This window comes from Canis aureus, chromosome 16, assembly GCF_053574225.1.
Source record: "Canis aureus isolate CA01 chromosome 16, VMU_Caureus_v.1.0, whole genome shotgun sequence".
Taxonomy (NCBI): domain Eukaryota; kingdom Metazoa; phylum Chordata; class Mammalia; order Carnivora; family Canidae; genus Canis; species Canis aureus.
Window position 1 is genome coordinate 24,334,556 of NC_135626.1, and position 21,117 is coordinate 24,355,672.

Below are 21,117 nucleotides of genomic sequence, written 5' to 3' on the forward strand. Positions count from 1 at the left end.
ACTAAACTTCTCAGGGACTCAGTTTCCTGTAAGGTTCTTTTCAGCTCAAAAATGATATGATTACTTATGATATCTGATACTCTTTAGTGCCTCTCTATGTATACATATATATGCACACATGTACATACACATACATATGTGCCTTTATTAAATAATACAGATACATTTTCAAAGTTGTAGTAATTATGAAACAAATGGAAAAGAGAGAGACGGAGAATGTGTGTGTGTATGTTCAGTATTCTGACCCTGAACATCATTCTCAGTAGTTAGGGCATTTACACAGCCTGAATTAACCAAGTAAGCCTTTAAACCCTTACAATGAAACATTAAAATTCAATGTGGCTATAATCTCTTCCTTACAAAACATGGACCCAAAGAGTCTGGCTTCAAGTACAGTTTAAAAATAAAAAGGCAAAGTGTATTATATTCACCACTCAGCTTTTCCATATGACCACGTTAAAAAAAAAAAAAAAAAAAACCACACACACACAAATGAAAACTCACAGGCCCATTGTAATACATTGTACCGCTTCTGAATGCAACACTTAGCTCAGGCTTACTACCCTGACAAATAAAGAAAAGCACTTTATGAAGCCAATTTAATTGGGAGGTGACAGAAAACATACTGCCATTTTCTTTAGCCTTATCATTGAATTGGCTTCAGCTCCAATCTCGGGCAAATCCCACTCAACAGAAGAAATTAACCAGGTCAGCAGAACAGGTGCTGTGCTGTGTCTGTCAAGGGCCTGGCATCACCACAATTACTTGCACACAATGAAGCAGTAATCTTTACAGATCATCTCTCCCAAGAAGTATATAGGGGAGGGAGAGGAAAACTGAAGGGAGGCGGGGGGAAAGTGGGAAGAAGAAGAGGAATAGGAGGCCAAGAGAAAAGGCAAGGAAAGAAAATGAATGTGCAGCTGCCTCGCGGCTCAGCAGATGTCGGGATGTGATGTACGAGGCTAGGATAAACTGTCGTAGCCCGCTGCCAGAGTGGTAAGTGATTAAAGCCTGCACAGTTCTAAGCACCATATTTAGAATCTGCGGGGTTTCAAGACTTGCACCCATTCCTTGCTGTGCTGCCAGATGTTGGCAACTGGTCCAGTTCCTACTGACTGTGTGGATGGCAGCAGTTGGTACAGCAGCAAAGCAATCTGGAATGCTTCCGGAGATGCTGTACATTAACAAGTGTCACCCATCATTCACCTTTACAGAAGGCTGAAACAACTCCAATTTGCTGCCACTTCCCTCTTGGGAAACAGCCAAGATAAAGTTGCGCCTGGCAGCCCCATTTGTTTCACTCAGGTGTTTCAGCTGCCTTGCTGACCTCTATTAGTTTAAGTTTTAATTTAGATTAACCCCAGCACCCCAATTAACCAGCAAGGGGAAAAGCTAAGATGTGACTAGTCATAACTCTGAAATCAGAATTTATCGAAGGTAAAATTATTAATTGGGATGAAGGGCCAATCAAGTAATGCTATTTCTTTTTAAACAGACCTCCAGGCAAAAAAATAAAATAAAATAATAGAAATCTTTCAGACTAAGGATAGCCAGTGGAAGTAACTTCTCAGTAATTTCAGTGTATTTTATTAAGCCTATTTAATTTATGATGCACTTTCTATCGAACAATGTACACTTCAATAAATGAAGACTGGAGCATTTTTGATTGTCTCCCATGATCTCACACAATTATACAGCATTAATATCCCATATCAGGTACTTCCTTAGACACTCTAGAACAAAATAGAGTTCCCTACTCTTCTGACAAATGGATATAATAAGAGAAGAAAAGGAAAAAAGAATCAGGACCTCTGACTAGGAACACCTGAAGACACACCAATCCTCTTTCCAAACCCTCTTATCATTACTTTTAAGGCTCACTTATGGCAATAATTTCATTGAACATTCCAGAGTGAACAGAAAGATTATTAGTCTCTTTCTCGGGGCAAAGACTCAGCTATCCCTTATAAACAGAATCACCTGTTCTACTGGCCTCATAGTGTGATTTTCCCATGTTCCTTCCTTCATATTCCAAATACATAATACAGTCCTCATGGCTAAACCTTCAATAAGCAGTTGCAAATTCCTTGGTAAAAGTTAATACACTAAAAATTCAGCAGAGAAAAGAGTATCTCGATAAATAATGGCTCAACAAAAGCTGTTGTGTCACTGCTGAACAGCACCCTTGATTCTCCAGAGCTAAAAAGGGTACATCCTAAAGCACATTTCATTAAGTATGACTTATCAGGAGACCTAGGATTACAGGAAATTATTTTAGTTCTTTAGAACAGCCCAAATGTTTAGTCTATTTTTACAGTCACTAGCATCACTAAAAAGAGCAGCATGCCAACAGATAATTACATCAGAGAAAGAATTGGGGGACATTTGGGAAGAGATACTAAGAACTGGGCCATATTTCAACTGTTACCAATTCTTTCTGTCTTCAAAACACTACACTATTATTATAATCAACAGCAGGAGACAATCTCAATACATACTTAACTGATTTGAACAGGCATGTGCGTACACACACACACACACACACACACACACACACACACACACATCAAAGACAAGGGACTTAATAGGCAATAGAACCAGAAGTGCAATTCAAGGACTCAGGGATCCCAGCCCTTTAGCTCCATATCCTAATCTAATAGCAATGGTACAAGAAACCAAATAACTAACAAAAAGTCCTCTATTAACATTATCAAAAATGGCTGAGAAAGAATAAACCACCTGACTCGAAGAAGTTGCAGCTGTTTTACAAATCCTTTACACCCTGCGGCAACTAACAAAGTAGTTGTAGTCATTTTCACTTCAAAAGGAAAAACACAAGATAGAAGCAGAACAGGGGTGCCTGGCTGGCTCTGTCTGTGGAGCATAATGAGACTCTTGAGCTTCTAGGCTGTGATTTTGAGCCCCACACAGGGTATAGAGATTTCTTTTAAAAAGTAAACTCTTAAAAAGAAAAAAGAACAACAAACTTAGAACTACACAGTAAGTCAATTCAAAAGACAGCAGTTCTAACTCCCCGACTCTATCTTCCTTCCAAAGTAAAGCCACCTTTTGGTCAGAGAATTCCATGAGTTATTTTAAAATGCTAAAACATGATCTGTAATAAAAGAAAAGAGTGTAAAAATCACACCTGGTGATAAAAGTCATCATCATCAAAGATTTCACCATCCAAGTCCTTCAGGTGGGCATTGGCAGGGGCCTGAGGAAGCATTTCCTATTTTAAAGAGAAAAAAGAAAGGAGTGAATCCAAAGGAATTATCAAAGTAATGTAGCTACTACAAATAATGTGTGTAACAGTCAAAGCAGTTTTCCTTAAGATATAAAATTAAAGAACAAAAACATTCCAATAAAAGCAGACAAAAACATTAACCAGGCACTTACCTGGAAAAGAACCACAAATCGTCAATAATCATATAAAATGTTTAATTTCATTCTAATTAAATATATGAAAATTAAAATGAGAAGACACCATTTTTCACCTCTAAAACTGACAACACTCAGTACGAGAAAACACAGCTGGTGAAAATGGAAATTAATGAAACTTTTTGGAGGCAATCCGTAACATCCATCAGGATTTAAAATGTGTATTATCTTTGTGTGTGTTTTTTAAAGATTGTATTTATTTATTCATGAGAGATACAGAGAGAGAGACAGAGAGAAGCAGAGACACAGGTAGAGCTCCATGCAGGCAGCCCAATGTGGGACTCAATACCGGGACTCCAGGATCACACCCTGAGCCGAAGGCAGACGCCTAACTGCTGAGCCACCCAGGCATCCCTATTCTCTTTGATTTGACATTTCTACTTTGAGAAATCTACCTGTATGTTCACACAAATACACATATTACAAATACTCATGTTTCCTATAGCACTGTTTCTAAAGCTAAAGACAACATAAATATCCACTGTTTGAATAAATTATAGTACACACCCACATAATGGAATACCCTGCAGCCTAATATTAGGAAGAATGAGATAAATCTCTATGTAATGATTTGGAAGTGTCTAGGAAAAATTAAATTTAAAACATTGTCAGATTTTATATAGAGTTGATAAAATTTTATATATTTATAAATACACATATCCATCCCATTTAGTTAAAATAGAATCATGTTTTTATATGTATATGTGTTATATGTATATACAGTTACATGAATAGAAAATACCTTTTTACAATTATGAACATTGGTTCAATCGGAAAAGCAAAATTTTACTTTTCATTTTAAATTCTTCTGAACTTTGAAAAAAATTAAGTGCATATTTCCACAAATAAAAGTTTCCTTGAAACAAAAGAACTTGTTCCAATTATGGATCATTTTCTGTAGTATCTAAATGTCCAACATAAAACCTAAAGTACACACTTCCTTCCATACCAACATTTCTAGAGAAACATCTTTAAAATTGAATTTTAAAAATTGGATTATGAATGCTTCCATTATCAGATACAAAGCAAACTCAAAAATAAGAGACTCCATACAAGTTAATAATAGCTCCATTTTAAAAGAACACTTTCTCCCATAAACTCTTAGTTTCTCAACAATCTAGTAAAGTAGTGCCTTTTCTCTTTCTTTCACTGACTTCTTAGACCAAGAATAATATCTACAAGCAGGTGATCAGATCTTTCAGCAAATGAGCCTCACAGAAACTACTCCTTGTAATCACCTAGCATCACAGAGCTCTTACCGGTTGTCCTGGCAAACTCTCCGGGAGAGGCTGCATTGCTGGTTCAGGTTTGCCAAGAACTCGGTAGACAGAGCGCTTGGTCTGCGTCCTTCGAAGTAATCTTTCTTTGTCCATCAGAATATGATCGATCTGAGTCAAGATTGAGCGTTCAAAGGCACCAAAACCCTGCAACAACATTAACCAGTGTCAGATAATGCAGAGCGTCCGTGCTAAAGGCAGCTACATTGGTTTCTCTATCTTTCTGTGTCAGCAGAGAGACAGACAATCCTCCTTTCAGAAGGGACTTCGTGTTGCAGATGGAGTTTGTGAATGGCTATAAATGTTCTCGGGGGAAAAAAAAATCAGTCTTAAGCAGGTCGTATTACTTTCCTATATCCGGAGATTAACTTCCACACCTTTCGTAACAATTTAAAAATCCATTTCTTTAAGTATTTTGTATTTCCAAACATTTGAACACTTACAAGGCCACAATTTCTAGAACAAAATATCTTTTTTAAAAAAAGATTTTGTTTATTTATATATTTGAGAGAGTGCGCACATGCATGTGTGAACAGGGGGAGGGGCAGAAGGTGAGAGAGCAAATCCCAAGCAGATTCTGTGCTGAGCATGGAGCCTGACATGGGGCTCAATCTCACCACCCTGAGATCATAACCTGAGCTGAAATCAAGAGTTGGAGGCTTACCCAACCGAGCCACTCAAGTGCCCCCAAAATATTCTAATAAAATTAAAATCCCAGGTCTGAATGGAGTTCAGTAAAGTTTTCTGTAGAAATGACTACTATTATATCATAACATTATCCGTTATCAATGAGCTGTAGTTCTAATTTCTTAAAACTGCTTCAGGTGGTGACAACTCTGTTACACACATGTAGAGACATACACACACACTTGCCTTTCCCAGTTTTCCAGAGGCCAGCTTGGTTCTATCATGCCACTTCTGAAGTATACGGTTCCTGTAGACTGTAAAATCAGCAAAACGCTTTGCCATGAAGCTAGGATAGTCCTCCATTTCCAGCTTCCTCTTCGGTGGGGCCCTTCTCTGCTGCTTCTTCTCTCCTACTAGCTCTTCATCTTCACTGGAAATTTCCTCCTCACTAAAGTTCAGTAAGGATATTAAGTTCAATATAAACAAACATTACCCAAATAAAAAGCTAGGCTCACATAAAGTTGAGAGTATTTAGGCCTTCCCTATTCTATCTACATTTTTATAAAACACCATAAATGTGAGGGGGGCTTTTTTTGTTTGAAAGGAATGTTCATGAGGTCAATCAAAAAGTCATGTAACTTTTCAAATAAATATAAAAACTACTGGCTTAGAAATATTTTTTTAAAAGGTAAGCAAACCATAAAAATAAACGAGGTTGTAAAAACATTATTAGAAATGCATATGAACCAGGCCTATCCTGTTACAAGAGATGGTCTTTAAAAATTAAACACATAATCATACTTTTATGACCTTAATCCCCAAATCAATAAGGGAAATGGTTCTCCCTGTAACCGATTGTTCAGGAAAGCTGAATAATATTAGCTGAATCAAAGGAAGAGAGCTAAAAGTGAAGAAAACTCAAAAAGGTGGGCAACGAAATGGGAACTACATTGCAATAAATGCAACTACCTGGAGAGAGTAAGTAATACAACCTCTAACTATCAAGCCACTTGCACACCCTGGACTACCGACCCCAACACATTATAGGTGCTCAATAAACATGAGCTTACTTGTCCCTCCAACTAATTCAGCAGAAAAGAAATGGAGCAAAGGATAAGCTCAAAGGAAAAAAAGCAAGCAGGTACCATATACATACAGCAGGTTTAAACAATAGGTGGTGGTATGGTGGGTGTGGAAATCCTTCATCAAATGTGACAATTTCAGAAAAGAAAACAGGTTTATTTTGTGCTTTTCTAAAAATTTTCCACCTGTAAAATAAGTGCTTCTTCCCTTACTGAAAAGGAGATGCCTGTGACCAGCAATTCCATGGTATTGGCAGGAAGTGCTTCATAAACATTAATCAAGAATTAAAATAAAAAATGTCCTTTCATTGCCTAATTTCTTTTTTAAAAAGACTGATTGATTAACTGAGGCAAGGAGGAGGGACAGAGGCAGGGAGGGAGAGAGAGGGAGGGAGAGAGAGAGAGAGAGAGAGAGAGAGAGACTCAAGCCAATTCTACACTGAGTGCAGAGCCCATCACGGGGTTCGATCTTATCACCCTGAGATCACGACCTGAGCTAAAACCAGGAGTCGGACACTCAAAAGACTACCGCCACCCAGGCGCCCTTCATCTCCTCATTTCAACAGGTCTAAAGAGAAGGCAAGCCTTTTCCGAAGTCCACAAAGGAAAGCACAAGTAAATATAAAAATGGAAAACCTAATTCCTAATTTCTGTGCGATCTCAGCCACCAGTTAAGTGCAAGAGGGTCTTTCTGTTTTATTAATAGTAAGTCTATTATCTTCTTGCAGAGGATTTGGCTTTTTTTTTCAAAAATGATAGTAAACCGCTCAGATTAAAATAAGCAACCCCAGAGTTCCATTCCTTCCTTACCTTTCTGCTTTGGGCTTTGTCCCATCTACTAAGTATCTAGTATCTGGGTACTGGAAAAGTAACTCTTCCTGAAGATCTGCCAATGACCTCAACAATGATTTCAGAGCCTTGTGACCTGGGAAATAAAGCACAGAGAAGGAACAATTAATTATCTACAGTTCTCCAAAGTAGGCAATGCCTATAACTCATGACTCCTGAGCAGTTCTGGCCGGGGTGGGAGGGAAGGCAAAGGGTACCCAGGGACTAAGAACTCTCTGAAACACAGAATTCCTGAAAGGAAATAATAACAGTGCCTACTTCACAGGCTTATTGTGAGGAACAAGTGAGGTAACATATGTATGGTGTGTAGGAAATGATCTACAATAAACGTGAGTTCTTAAATTTAGTAAGATTGACAAACTCCTTCCCTGCTTGTCATCATAACTAATCATTTTTCCCTATTGTGTTAGTTTCTACAGGTAACCCACAGACCTCCTGGATTATCCCCCTATCAATCAACTCCTTAAGCAATTCCTCCTCTTCTAAAGAGCACAACTTTGTCCTGGGATCCCTACTACTGCCACCGCCACTGCCACCACCACCCTCCCTCAGGAGATCTCATTTGCTCTGGTTTGAGCTGCCACCTCACACATCCAATCTCTCTGCACATATTCCTATGAAAAGTTCTTGTTTACGTATGGAAACTCAAGTTAATGACTTCCTGTTTGCAGTACTGCATGTTGTATTAAAATTTTGCACATCGAAACATGTTATTAACCTGGTTCTCCTCACAGCCAACAGGATGCATTTGTAATAAAGCTGGTCAGGATTAAGTATACAGTCCACGGCTAAGAACTTTCAGGATAAAAATTGGCCCTCTGAGAACTGAACTCTTACCTTCTTTATCAGCCTAATCCTACTAAAGGGGCTAACTAGACACTGATAATCACTATTTATGTGTTGATAGCACTCAGACTTCTCTCCTTTTATTGAGCTTCCACATTTCCAGCAACTGCAGGAAAATCTTCACATGGATGCTCCATCACCCTTCCAAATATACATCAGAAACAGAACTTTGTTCTTCCTACCTAATATTACTCTCTTGTCTGATTTTCTCTGCTTAATGTGTTTTCATAGGCAATCACTGACATTTTGGTGCCCTTATTGTATATATTTAATCCACTGCTAAATCGTGTGATATTCCATTCTATTGTCAGTAATAGCTGTCCATTCATCTCTGGCCAGGCTTCTCTCACACCTTCCCTCTTTCCCTTAAATACTGTAACCCTCTCACAAGTGCCCCTAATTTCATTTAGCAATCCCTGCATTCATTGTTACTTTATATTCCATAGGGACTTCAGCCCACACAAAGTTAACCATGGTTTTTAATGCCTTTTCTACAAAAGGTTACACCTTAAGAGACAGAGCCTATGTTTTCCAAAGTGAAACTACAAACCAATTTTGCTTTTGCAAAGTGGTTTTCAAAATTCCCAAGACCTAACCTTGAAAATCTTATGCTAAGTGAAATAAGCCAGTTGCAAAAGCACAAGTACTATGTGATTCCACTTAGACGAGGCCTAGAACAGTCAAACTCATAGAAGCAGAAAGAAAGCAGAATGGTGGCAGCCAGGAGTGCAGGGGAAAGGGAAACAGACACTTATTCCTATTCAATGGATAGAGAGTTTCAGATTGAGATGATGAAAAAGTTCTGGAGATGGATGGTGGGGATGTTGGATAGCCATGCAAATGTACTTAATGATACTGAACTATATATGCTTATAAATGGTTAAGCTAGTAAATCTTATGTCATGTATATTTTAGCACAATTGAAAAGAGAAAAAACCTTAAGTGTTCCCAAGACCAGAACATAATAAATAATTCTTCCATCCTAGTGCATCTCTGTACAGAAAAAAAATCATCTATAATCCTTCAATCTTGAGCCTAGTCAAAAAGAACAGGGAAAAAACAATGGAATATTATTCAGCCTTTAAAAAGAAAGAGGGAACCCTGGGTGGCGCAGCAGTTTAGCGCCTGCCTTTGGCCCAGGGCGCGATACTGGAGACCTGGGATCGAGTCCCACATCGGGCTCCCGGTGCATGGAGCCTGCTTCTCCCTCTGCTTATGTCTCTGCCTCTCTCTCTCTCTGTGACTATCATAAATAAATAAAAATTAAAAAAAAAAAAGAATTTAAAAAAGAAAGAAAGAAATTGGGACGCCTGGGTGGCTCAGCAGTTTAGCGCCTGCCTTTGGCCCAGAATGTGATCCTGGAGACCTGGGATTGAGTCCCACATCGGGCTCCCTGCATGGAGCCTGCTTTTCCCTCTGCCTGTGTCCCTCTCTCTCTCTCTCTGTGTCTCTCATGAATAAATAAAAATCTTAAAAATAAATAAAATAAAATAAAAATAAAATAAAATAAAATAAAATAAAATAAAATAAAATAAAATAAAATAAAATAAAATTCTGACATGTGCTACAACACACAGATGAACCCTGAGGACATTATGTTAAGTGCAATAAACCAGCTGTAAAAAGACAGGGACTTATAAGAAGTACCTAGAGTAGTCAAATTCATGGAGGCAGAAAGTAGGATGGAGGTTGCCAGAGGTTGGGGGAGAGGGGAATGGAGACTTGTTTCACAGGTATAAAGTTTTAATTTTACAAGATGGAAAAGTTCTGGAGATTGGTAACACAACAATGTGAATCTACTTAATACTACTGAACTGTACACTTAGAAATGGTTAGGATAAATTGCTAAATCCCTATATTATACACCTGAAACTAATATAACACTGTATGTTAACTATACAGGAATGAAAATTAAAAATAAATTTAAAACTGAAAAAACAAACGGTTAGGATAAATTTTATGATACATAAATTTTAGGTTATGTGTTTTTTGCCACAATAAAAAATTACGAAGAACAAGAAAAGCAGGTGCCTGTCCCTTCCTGCCTGTAGGTACCATGTGTCCATGATGTAAAACAGAAAATCAGGAACCTCAGCAGGGGGAAGCTGCAGAGTAGTCTGTAATGTTCATAGCTGCTTGCCCCCAACAAGCGAGTCATAATGTGATTCTCACATGCAGCATAACCAAGAACTGTGAAAACACCCAACGAAAAGACTACTACTTTTAAGGGCCACTTTCAAGTAGCTATACAAGCCTTTTTATTTTGTTCAAGTCAGTTTTAAAAAATCCATTGCAGATATATTAGACAGCATATCAATCCAACAAGAAAGCAGAGAGCCAATATCAGTAAATCAAAGTGTGCCTTTCTGTTAATACTCTCTCATATGTTCTCATTTTATACACCCCTTCACCCAGTCAGAAAGTAGCCCTGAAGTATTTAAGCTCCATTCAGGGATAGCACCACCATGCATCAAAGTGTCAAGAGACCTACCAGAGATGAAATCTGCAATTCTGTGCTTCTAACCACAAAAAAAAAAAAAAAAAAAAAAAAAAAAAGAAGAAGAAGAAGAAGAAATAAAGAAAAATGTTTATCAAAGGAGAGTCACCAGTGACCAACACATAGACAGCTTCCTGTAAAGAGATATAGAAGAAAGAACTCAATTCTCATTTCTTTGCAATATTAGGGCCACATTTCCCTTCCACTAAGATTTTGTGTCAAATCTAAAGAAACTGGACAATCCTTTGGCCTCCTCAAAGCCACAGCTGACAAGAGTGAGGAAACTCTCCTGAGGACTCAAATCTAACAGTATATTCGTCCCAGTCAAAATATGAAACAAAACCCAACCCAACCCTCTTTTCATCATTCAAATAGGACCAAATTCTATTTGTTCAACTCTATGAAAAATGAAGAGAATGGAACCAATGGTTTCTAACTCATCTTTTATTTTTCTCCTAATTACTGTCAGAGTTACAAGCTAAAAAAGCAGCAGAGAGGCATATACTTTCTTCTCTCTCCCTCTTGGCACATGGCCACAAAACAAATGGAGACTGTCAAGGATATATATGTTTATTTTGCCCTACATGGTCCATTTCCAGAGGCCTTTCCCTTAAGAAGAGATTAAGAAGGACATATGCCTCACCATATTATCAAGATACAACCTCAGCATCTGGGCACCAGCTTTAGGAATAATTTTCCAAGTACAGAATCAATGGAAAGAATGCTTTACTAAGGGTCATAAGCCCTGTATTCTGACATTATTACTAACTAGTCATTTTATACTGAGCAGACCAATTTAATCTTTGAGTTGTAATTTTCTCATCTGTAAAATGTAGATAATCCTTTGCTTGTTTATCTCACAGAATTTAGGTAAAAATAATAAATTTGTCTATATTAAGGCATTTCATAAATTTTTAAATGCTGTGGATACAGAAAGTATATCAGTATCAAAAAACCATCATCTTTCACATGGTGAAAGCCTCAAGTTCTGCTTGTACTGATCAACAGTGCTAGGACTGAACTAGTATTCATAGATTCCTGTATTAAGTATTCATTTACACGCTACCCATATGCAAGCATTCTATATATAAAATGTCACCAATCTAAAAACCATTTTCACCTAACAGCTTTATTTTTCTCCCTGATTCATTTTGGCTGTTCAACATAAACAAAATTGTAGGCAGAGAATAAGTTTGGACATAGACACACAGTTCATTAATTAGATTATAAGCCAATAAGTACAACTTCTGGCAAGGGGATTGGGGGATTGGAGGGGGAATGCAGACGGTGAATTTGTAACTAAAATACAGCTTACCTTATCAGTTTTCTTTTTTTAATTTTTATTTATTTATGATAGTCACAGAGAGAGAAAGAGAGAGAGGCAGAGACATAGGCAGAGGGAGAAGCAGGCTCCATGCACTGGGAGCCCGATGTGGGATTCGATCCCGGGTCTCCAGGATCGCGCCCTGGGCCAAAGGCAGGCGCCAAACCGCTGCGCCACCCAGGGATCCCACCTTATCAGTTTTTAAATATCTATACAGTTATTTTTAAAATAACCATGAAAATATACAGTAATTTATGTACAAGTATACATAAATTCCCACATTCCTATTATGCCAGATAAATACAATGAACTAGAATGTATAGATTACAAGAGCATTTTTTTTCTCCTTCAAAAGTAACTCTAGAACCAGAGCTAAACTATAGGTCAAAATGACACACGATATATTGGCCTGAGAACAATACTTTTCATTCAAATCCACACAAGCCTGCCACTTGCACTAGTCATCCCCGGCAATTAATCCCCCAAGAAAGACGTTTGATTAAATCTTTTCAAGCAAATCCTTTGCTTTGCTTTTGTTAGTTCACTTCTTGTCAACATCTATTAAAATATGCCTTTAATTCTCCCACAATCTTAAAAAACACCGATTCCACTGTCTTCAACTTTAATCAACTGTATGGCCGGCATTTTTCATTTCATAATAATGTGCTGCTTGGAATTCAAGAGGCAGGCTCAGCATCAATCATCTGGTAAGAATTTTTCCACTGCAATAAATATGCAAATGAGGAGAGCCAGTCAGTCGTATTTCAGGCCCGACTTGCTAGTGTTTTAAAAAAGACACAAATTTATTAATTGCCGGTGGCCAGAGGAATCCTATTACTTTGGGCATTGATTACAAAGCTGTGTGAGTGATTATTGTGCAACTCGCGGGCTACCCAGGCATGAGGAAAAATTATTAAAGCAAGGCAGAGATTATCAACTCAGAATAACAATAAGCCTTAACATTTAGGCCCTAACTTCTTCAACAAAGAATTACGTGAAGGCTCCACTGTATCATAATTCCGAATTCTGTCAGTATTACTGTTTGGGCTTGTTCTATATTCCCCAAGCAGAATGGCATTACCAGTAGAAAGAGTACTTCAGGTTACAAATTCCTGAACACCAACCATATGGATGAGTTGCTATCATCTCCAATGTGTGTCCAACTAGAATTTTTATATAGCCACGTACGTATATGCATATATAGGTGTGTGCACATGTGTATTCCCAGATTTGGATAAGTGGATGTGTTATTATGAGGACTGTGGTTTTAACTGGAACAGTTTAGGAGTTCCATCTCTGTGTGTTGGCTACTTGGTTCTGTGGACCGAAAACAGTATTTTTTAATGGAACAAAATAACCACCAGGATAACTTTTCAAAGCAGAGCACAGGGACTGATATTCTAAAATCACGATGGCTAAGCCAAAAGCAACCTTGGGTTTCCATACTTCAGGGGGCACCACAGTGGAAGGCGTGTAGTCTGTGTAGGAGTCTATGGAGGAAACGGTTTGATAGGCTAATTCTGAATGCAAAGTGTTTTTGTGAGAAACATTCAACCCAAGACATATTAAATCAAGAAAGAAAGAGGACTCAGTGGACAAAACTTATTTTTTTCTCTTAAGAGAATGATGTGGGGAATTGGGGGAGTAAGTGGAAGCTCAAATAGGGAGAGACGAAGAGACATATGATAAAATATGTTGAGTGAGCCCCCTCACAGAAAGAAGCAAAAAGCAAAAAGCAAAAAAAAAAAAAAAAAAAAAATCCTTAACATTTTACATTACTGCCACACTAAGTAACATGATAGATAGTGTGCATTTGAGTTCTGTGGAGGGACATCCCACTCAAGCTGTAATTTCTGACTTGGCATGAATTTATAAGGAAGGGAAAAGAACTGCAGAACTTCTTAGGTTTCCCTGAATACTCCCTCAAATACCTTGATGAAGTGTGTCAATAAATCCTTAAAAAGCCCTATAGGACACAGCAATCTAACTGATCAATGTACTTCCCGAAACCCACTACAGTTCCCTTCCACTTCACAGGTCCCAGACAGCTTTCATTGCTCCGTAGTATTTTCCTACAAAAGGAAATGTATTTTTTACCCTTTGAACAGAAAAAAATACATGCTCAGAATATGAGGTACTTAAAACCCAAACTTATTTACAAGTAATTGTTTAAACTGTCTAATGAGAGCTACCCAGGGAAAAAAGAGATACTTTCATTTTTATTTGATATACTTTTTAACTATCTGAATATTTTATAAGCATACATTACTTTTATAATTTAAAATACTACTAAAATTTAAAGCAAACTTTAAATAATAAAACTTACTCAAAATAAATTAAGGCAGCCTCGGTGGCCCATCAGTTTAGCGCTGCCTGCAGCCCAGGACGTGATCCTGAAAACCCGTGATCGAGTCCCACATCAGGCTCCCTGCATGGAACCTGCTTCTCCCTCTGCCTGTGTCTCTGCCTCTTTCTCTGTGTGTGTGTGTCTCTCATGAATATATAAATAAAATCTTTAAAAAAAAATTAAATTAAATTAAAACCACAATCCAAGTAACCCTGTTTATATAAAACAGTCTGATCCTTTCTTATTCAAAAGCCTTCAAACAAACAGCGTCTTAGGCAATGAAACTACTCCTAACCTAAATGCCCTAATTCTCTCTATAGCATGGGTCTGAAAATGCGGATTCCCAGGCAGAATTGATCACTCCTTTCTCAATATCCATTCACATCACTGCTACAGCCCTTGTCATATTATACTGAGTCTGATTTCGTTACACTGTAAGCTACTTGAGAGTACAGACCTCATCCTGTCACTCTAGCATCCAACACATCACCTGAGCCATAAAAGGTATTCTACAAATATATGTTCGTTCCAGAGAAATTATGCCTAAGCCCCATAGCAGAACATCTAATTACACTACCATTTCCAACTAAATGCTGACAAGCAAACAAAATGGGAACTATATATTTGCTAACTTCAACAAGTATGTACCCTCAACAAACTGACTTTTTTTAACAAAAGCAAAGTAATCAAACTTAACTTCTTCCTATAACATATTCAGGCTACTCCTAAGAGTCTCAAAACCATCTTACCAATTTTAAGAACTTACAAATAGTGTAATGCATTCATATTAAGACATAGTAATCATCACCATTTAGATGGCTAAAATGAGGCTCAGAAAATAAGACTGTTTCTGTGTTTCTTTTAATATTAGCAAGACTAAGCATTATTTGTTTGCCAATCCAAAATGAAAACACTTTGAGAGGTTGCTTTCATTTAAGTGAAAACACTTAAATATTTATATTTTAGAAGTGGTTTATCTATCTCTACACCCTACTATGAGCTCCCTGAGGTAGGGATTGTGAATAATTTGCCTTGGTATGCATGGTGTTGGCAAATGGCAGGTTGTTGAATGAATAACTGAACAAAAATGGCATCCTAATAATTTTCTTGGCATGCTTTTATATGTGCATTCCAAGTTTTCAAAGAAGTAACTGCCAGTATAGTATTAGTATTTATTTATATAACCCTTTTAAGAAGGGGGAAACAAATACTGTGGCCACAGAGCTACAGCCTAAGAAAAGACCATACTATCATTATTAACAGATAACATCACGAAGAACCCACAAAGTGGCAGGCCCTAGCCTAGGCACTTTATATGTATTACATAACTCAATTAAACCCTTCCAATAACCCTTGGAGGTGGGTACTATTATACTGCCATCATACTAATGAAGAAAATTAAATACTACTAAAGCTTTAAAAAGAACTACATATTTTTCATTTTCTACATCAACGTATCCTTAAATGGTCATGTATCAAAACAATCTGGAAAGCAAAGTATAATGAAATTTTCAATTATAAGAAATGACAAAACTGGGATCCCTGGGTGGCGCAGCGGTTTGGTGCCTGCCTTTGGCCCAGGGCGTGATCCTGGAGACCCGGGATCGAATCCCACGTCGGGCTCCCGGTGCATGGAGCCTGCTTCTCCCTCTGCCTGTGTCTCTGCCTCTCTCTCTCTGTGTGACTATCATGAATAAATAAATAAAATCTTTAAAAAAAAAAAAAAAAAAGAAATGACAAAACTGCCCTCTCTCTAATATCACTACATGATAAACAAAAACAAAAACAAAAGACAATGCAAGTGAGGCTCTGTTAAAATGCTACATCCAAATTTGGTTCCCACACCAGGAAAAATAACGTGGAGAAAATAAAGGAAGCCCAAATCTATACGGAAAGAAGGCAGGTCTGGTAAGGCAAAATAAAGGGGTATTTGCCTAACATGAAAAAAGAGAATGGTAAGAAATGGATTAATAGTCTCCAAAATTCAAATAGCCAAACACATCAGAAAAGATGTTTAGACTCACTTAAGGGAGAAAAAAAAAAAAGAAAGAAAGAAACCTAAAACAATGTAATATTTTTCTGATACTACTTGATGTTGGCAAGAATGTTTGGAAAGGGGCACTATCCATACACAACTGATAAGAGTTTAATTAGAACGACATATCCAGGAAGCAATCTGGCAAAATGTATCAAAGGTTTGCACATGCATACCACCTGACCCTACTTTTCCATTTCCAGAAATTAATCCTAACAAAATAATCAGATAAGAAAGCGAAGAAGCAGGTACAAAAAAAAATTATTTTTAGCATTGTTTATAACTGGTAAAAACTGCAAACATCTTAAGTGCCCATTTATAGGGGATTGATTAAATTAATTTAGTTTAACCAGATAACTTTCTGTGCAGCTGTTTAAAAAAATAATTATAAACAGAACTTGTTCTGAATAAACTAAACTATAAAATACTTTTTGAAATAACTGAAGTACTCTGAATATGGAGTAGACATTTCATTAGGATTAGTAGGAAGTATTAATTTGGTTAGGTGAGATGACAGTGTTATAGAAGAAACATTTTCATTTTTTAAGAGCCATTTACAGAAGTATTTTTTTAAAGATTTTTTTTATTTATTTATTTATTTATGAAACACAGAGAGAAAGAGAGAGAGGCAGAGACATAGAGGGAGAAGCAGGCTCCTCACAGAGAGCCCAATGTAGGACTCAATCCTAGACCCCAGGATCTCGACCTGAGCCAAAAGCAGATGCTCAACCACTGAGCCACCCAGGCATCCCTACAGAAGTATTTAAAGGCAAACTGGTATGATGATTGTAATTAACTTTAAAATACTTCAGGAAAAAGAAAAAGAAAACAAAAATAGCCAACGATTTTTTTTCTTTTTTTCTTTTTTTTTTAAAGATTTTATTTATTTATTCAAGAAACAGAGAGAGAGGCAGAGACACAAGGAGAGGGAGAAGCAGGCTCCATGCAGGGAGCCTGACGCGGGACTCAATCCTGGGTCTCCAGGATCATGCCCTGGGCCGAAGGTGGCACTAAACTGCTGAGCCACCCGGGCTGCCCAATTTTTTTTTTTTCTTAAAGAAAGAAAAGATAGATTTATATTCATTAACATGCAGAGATGTAAATGTCATGTATGGCTTTAAAAAAGTTTAAATTGACAAAGGATCTGGAAGGATATCTACCACACTGCTATAAATGGTTACCTCTGAAGAGTGCTATTTACAGTAGGGAGAAAAGAAGACATTCACAATCCATGTTACATTTCAGTACTATTGGGGAGGAGGAGGAACAACACTATTTGAAAAAAAAAAATTTTTTTTTAATTTTTTTACTACAAACACATTTTACTTTTATGACTACTAAAAAAAGAAAAAAATTAAACTTAAAAAGTAAGAAAGATTAAATATATATAATATTACAAAGGTCTTCTGAGGTAGAAGTAATTCTGCCTGTCAACAGAAAACCAAACAAGGAGAAATAGATTAAAATAAAGGCAGGAGAAATTACAGGTAGTCGTAAGTTTGATTGATAAAGAGATCTTCTATCCCTAAACTCGTCTAAAATTCCCCTGTGTGATTCACAAAAGAAATGCCAAGGACCAATAAATATAAGGGAAAAAATGTTTACCCTCATTAAACACTGAAAAGTGTAAATTTTAAAAAATGTAAACTAGGGACTCCTGGGTGGCTCAACAGTTGCATGTCTGCCTTTGGCTCAGGGCATGATCCTGGAGTCCAGGGATCAAGTCCCATATTGGGCTCCTGCATGGATCCTGCTTCTCTCTGCCTGTGTCTCTGCCTCTCTCCCTCTCCCTAATGAGTAAATAAATACAATCTTTTTTTAAAAATGTAAACTAAAATAAGCAGAAACCATTTTCCACTTATCAAAGTGACAAAGATGAAACAAAATTATAAAGTCCAGTGTTGACAAGGATAAAGGAAACTGACACTCCTATAAAGAAGGTCAGAATGTAAAGTGATACAACCTTTCTGGAGAGTGACTTGGTGATACAGATCAAAAGCCTTAAAATTTCACATATCCTTAGAACACATACTAATTCCACATCTAGAAATTTGTTTTCCACAACAAAGTAATCGTGGATATAAGATTTACTAACAATGATGTTTATTACATTATTTACAAAAACAAAAACATGGAAACAATCCAAATGTTCAACAATAAAGAACTGATTAAACTATCCATATGATGCGAAGTCTATGCTGCCATTAAAAATGATGCCATAGAATCATATTTAATGGCACAGAAAAATATTCATAATCTTTGTTAAATAGAAAAAAAAGCCAGATTGCAAAACAGAATATAGAAAATGGTTCCACTTTAGTTCTAACTATATGCCCACAGTGAGGAAAAAATTGGAAAAGATATATGCCACACAACAAAGTATTATAAGTACTGAACTCAAGCTGCTGGGATTGGGGAAGATTACTTCCTTACTTTTATTTTGGCCATTTACTAGATTTTATTTAAGGAATATGTATCATAGAAAGAAACAAGTCTATTGATACATTTCTCTACCATTTAAAAAACAGCTTATCTGCCTACAGGAGAAAGAGTAGATCAGCTGAGTCCCAGGGCCCTTCTAGTTCTCTAACTGAAAGGCAGTATGTAGAAAAGACCTTAGAAAACCCAAAGGATACAATTACTACTCACTGTAGTGAGTAGCCACCTGTTTTACTACAAATTCATCTCCACATTGCTCCTGCCTTCACTTCTTCAAGTTCCAGCATTTATTCCATTTCTTTATTTCCCCATACTTTCTTTAAAAAGGAAAAAAAAAAAAAAGCAAGACACCTAGGTGAACTCAGTCAGTTGAGCATCCAACCCCTGACTCTGGCTCAGTATATGGATCTCAAAGTCCTCAGATCAAGGCTCCATGCTCAGCAAGGAGTCTGCTTAGGATTCACTCTCCCTCTCCCTCTGCCCCTCCCAATGGATGCTCTCAAATAAATAAATAAATAAATCTTAAAATAAAACAAAAGAGTTAAACCGCACACACAGTGATTGGGTGGCGTGGCCAAGAGCAGAGATCAAACCCCTGTTTCCACCCTAACTTTGCCTCTAACTGTATGACCTTAAGCAAGTTACTTGACCCTCTCCAAGACTTCACTTCTTCATATGTATGGCACATTTATTAGCACCTATTTTACAGGCTGCTGTGAGGACTAAATGAGACATTTGTAAAGAACTTAATATAGTGCCCGGGCAGTAATGCATAAGTACCAAACTGAAGCTATTTTTATTATTTGTAAGTATAAGGTCATCTGACATTGTACTTGCACAATGAAAATACCAAGACAGAAGTAAATTGATCATCCTGGTTCTCAAATTGTCGCATTTGATTTCTTTTCACTCGTGTTCACCTTATGAGTCTACTGAGGTCACCAGAAATGCTTTCTAATTAGAACCTGACTTAAAAAAAAAACAAAAACAAAAACGGGGGAGGCACCTGGATGGCACATCAGACTCCCTGCTCAGCGGGGAGCCTGCTTCTCCCTCTCCCCCTGCTTATGCACTCTCTGTCAAAATAAATAAATAAAATCTAAAAAAAAAAAAAAAAGAACTTGAGTTAGAATGTCTGTCTCTGCCCTTCCCCCTATCGCTTCTCAGCCTTGAGGCTTAAGATCAAGTGTAGTATCTGTCCTTCCCCCTAACCCTCACCACATAACATTCATGTACCATCTTTAAAATGTAAGAATCTTTTTTTTTAAAGATTTTATTTATTTATTCATGAGAGACACAGAGAGGCAGAGACATAGGCAGAGGGACAAGTAGGCTCCCTGTAGGAAGCCTGATGAGGGTCTCTCAATCCCAGGACTCTGGGATCAAGACCTGAGCCAAAGACAGATGCTCAACCACTGAGCCATCCAGACACTCCAGAATGTAAGAATCTTTAAGACTGTCTAAACAGCTTGTCTACGCTTAAAAATTTTCCTTGTATGGGGGCACCTGACTGGCTCAGTCGGTAGTGTGCAACTCTTGATCTTGGGGTCAGGAGTTTGAGCCCCATACTAGGCACAGAAATTACTTAAAAAAATAATAAATAAATAAATAAAAATTCCTTGTATGAAATAGTATGAATAGCTAGTAAGAATTCTTCTCAAAATAGTAGAATTTGGGGTTTTATCTGGAGGCAAATTTATCCAAATGCCTCAAGAATGTGATAGATCTAAAACTAAACACCAAGCAAAACAATATTATATGAAAGTTAATTAAAAATTACCAAAGAGGGCAGCCCGGGTGGCTCAGTGGTTTAGCGCCGCCTTCAGCCCAGGGTGTAATCCTGGAGACCCAGAATCAAGTCCCACATTGGGCTCCCAGCATGGAGCCTGCTTCTCCCTCTGCCTGTGTCTCTGCCTCTCTCTCTCTCTCTCTGTGTCTCTCATGAATAAATAAATAAAATCTTAAAAAAAAAATTACCAAAGAATTAAAGTCAAGTACAGTTCAAGTACAACAAGCTTCCAAAGCTAATCATACGGACAAACTTATTTGGGGTCAGGTTGTAAATATAATTATAATAATCAACAGAAATGTGTCTTAAAGGTATCATGATATTCAGATTTTCTCTAAGATAATTCTTAAGCAATTCTATAGCCTTTTTTCCCCTTCAAACTGGCCTCCTCAACCTCTCCCCTCATCAAACTTCCACTAATACTTAACAGAAGAAAATATGTACATGTTAAAATATCTGGGATAATACACCCCACATTGTTTTTTTGAGAAGGTGGTACAGGGATTTGGGAAAGTGGGAGAGCGTTTAGTTTTTCCTTTACATACTTCGATACTGTATGTGTAT

The 21,117-nt window shown here is 37.3% G+C and overlaps 1 protein-coding gene and 1 non-coding gene across 7 annotated transcripts in view; one reads left to right on the forward strand and one right to left on the reverse strand.

Moving 5' to 3' along the window:
* AATF (apoptosis antagonizing transcription factor) overlaps positions 1-21,117 on the reverse strand; it is a 105,704-nt gene that overhangs the window by 61,364 nt on the left and 23,223 nt on the right. For all 6 annotated transcript variants that reach the window (XR_013354245.1, XM_077852311.1, XM_077852310.1 and 3 more), the window contains exons 5-8: positions 7,238-7,352; positions 5,592-5,793; positions 4,701-4,865; positions 3,149-3,232 (exon numbers count right to left, since the gene is read on the reverse strand). Coding sequence is in view for 5 of the 6 variants with exons in the window: in XM_077852311.1 (XP_077708437.1) it covers positions 3,149-3,232; positions 4,701-4,865; positions 5,592-5,793; positions 7,238-7,352 (566 nt within the window). In the remaining variant the exon portion in view is untranslated. The remainder of the gene's footprint in view (positions 1-3,148; positions 3,233-4,700; positions 4,866-5,591; positions 5,794-7,237; positions 7,353-21,117) is intronic.
* Positions 19,920-20,103, forward strand: LOC144287360 (U2 spliceosomal RNA). Its single transcript, XR_013355199.1, has one exon. It is a non-coding gene; the product is annotated as a U2 spliceosomal RNA (small nuclear RNA).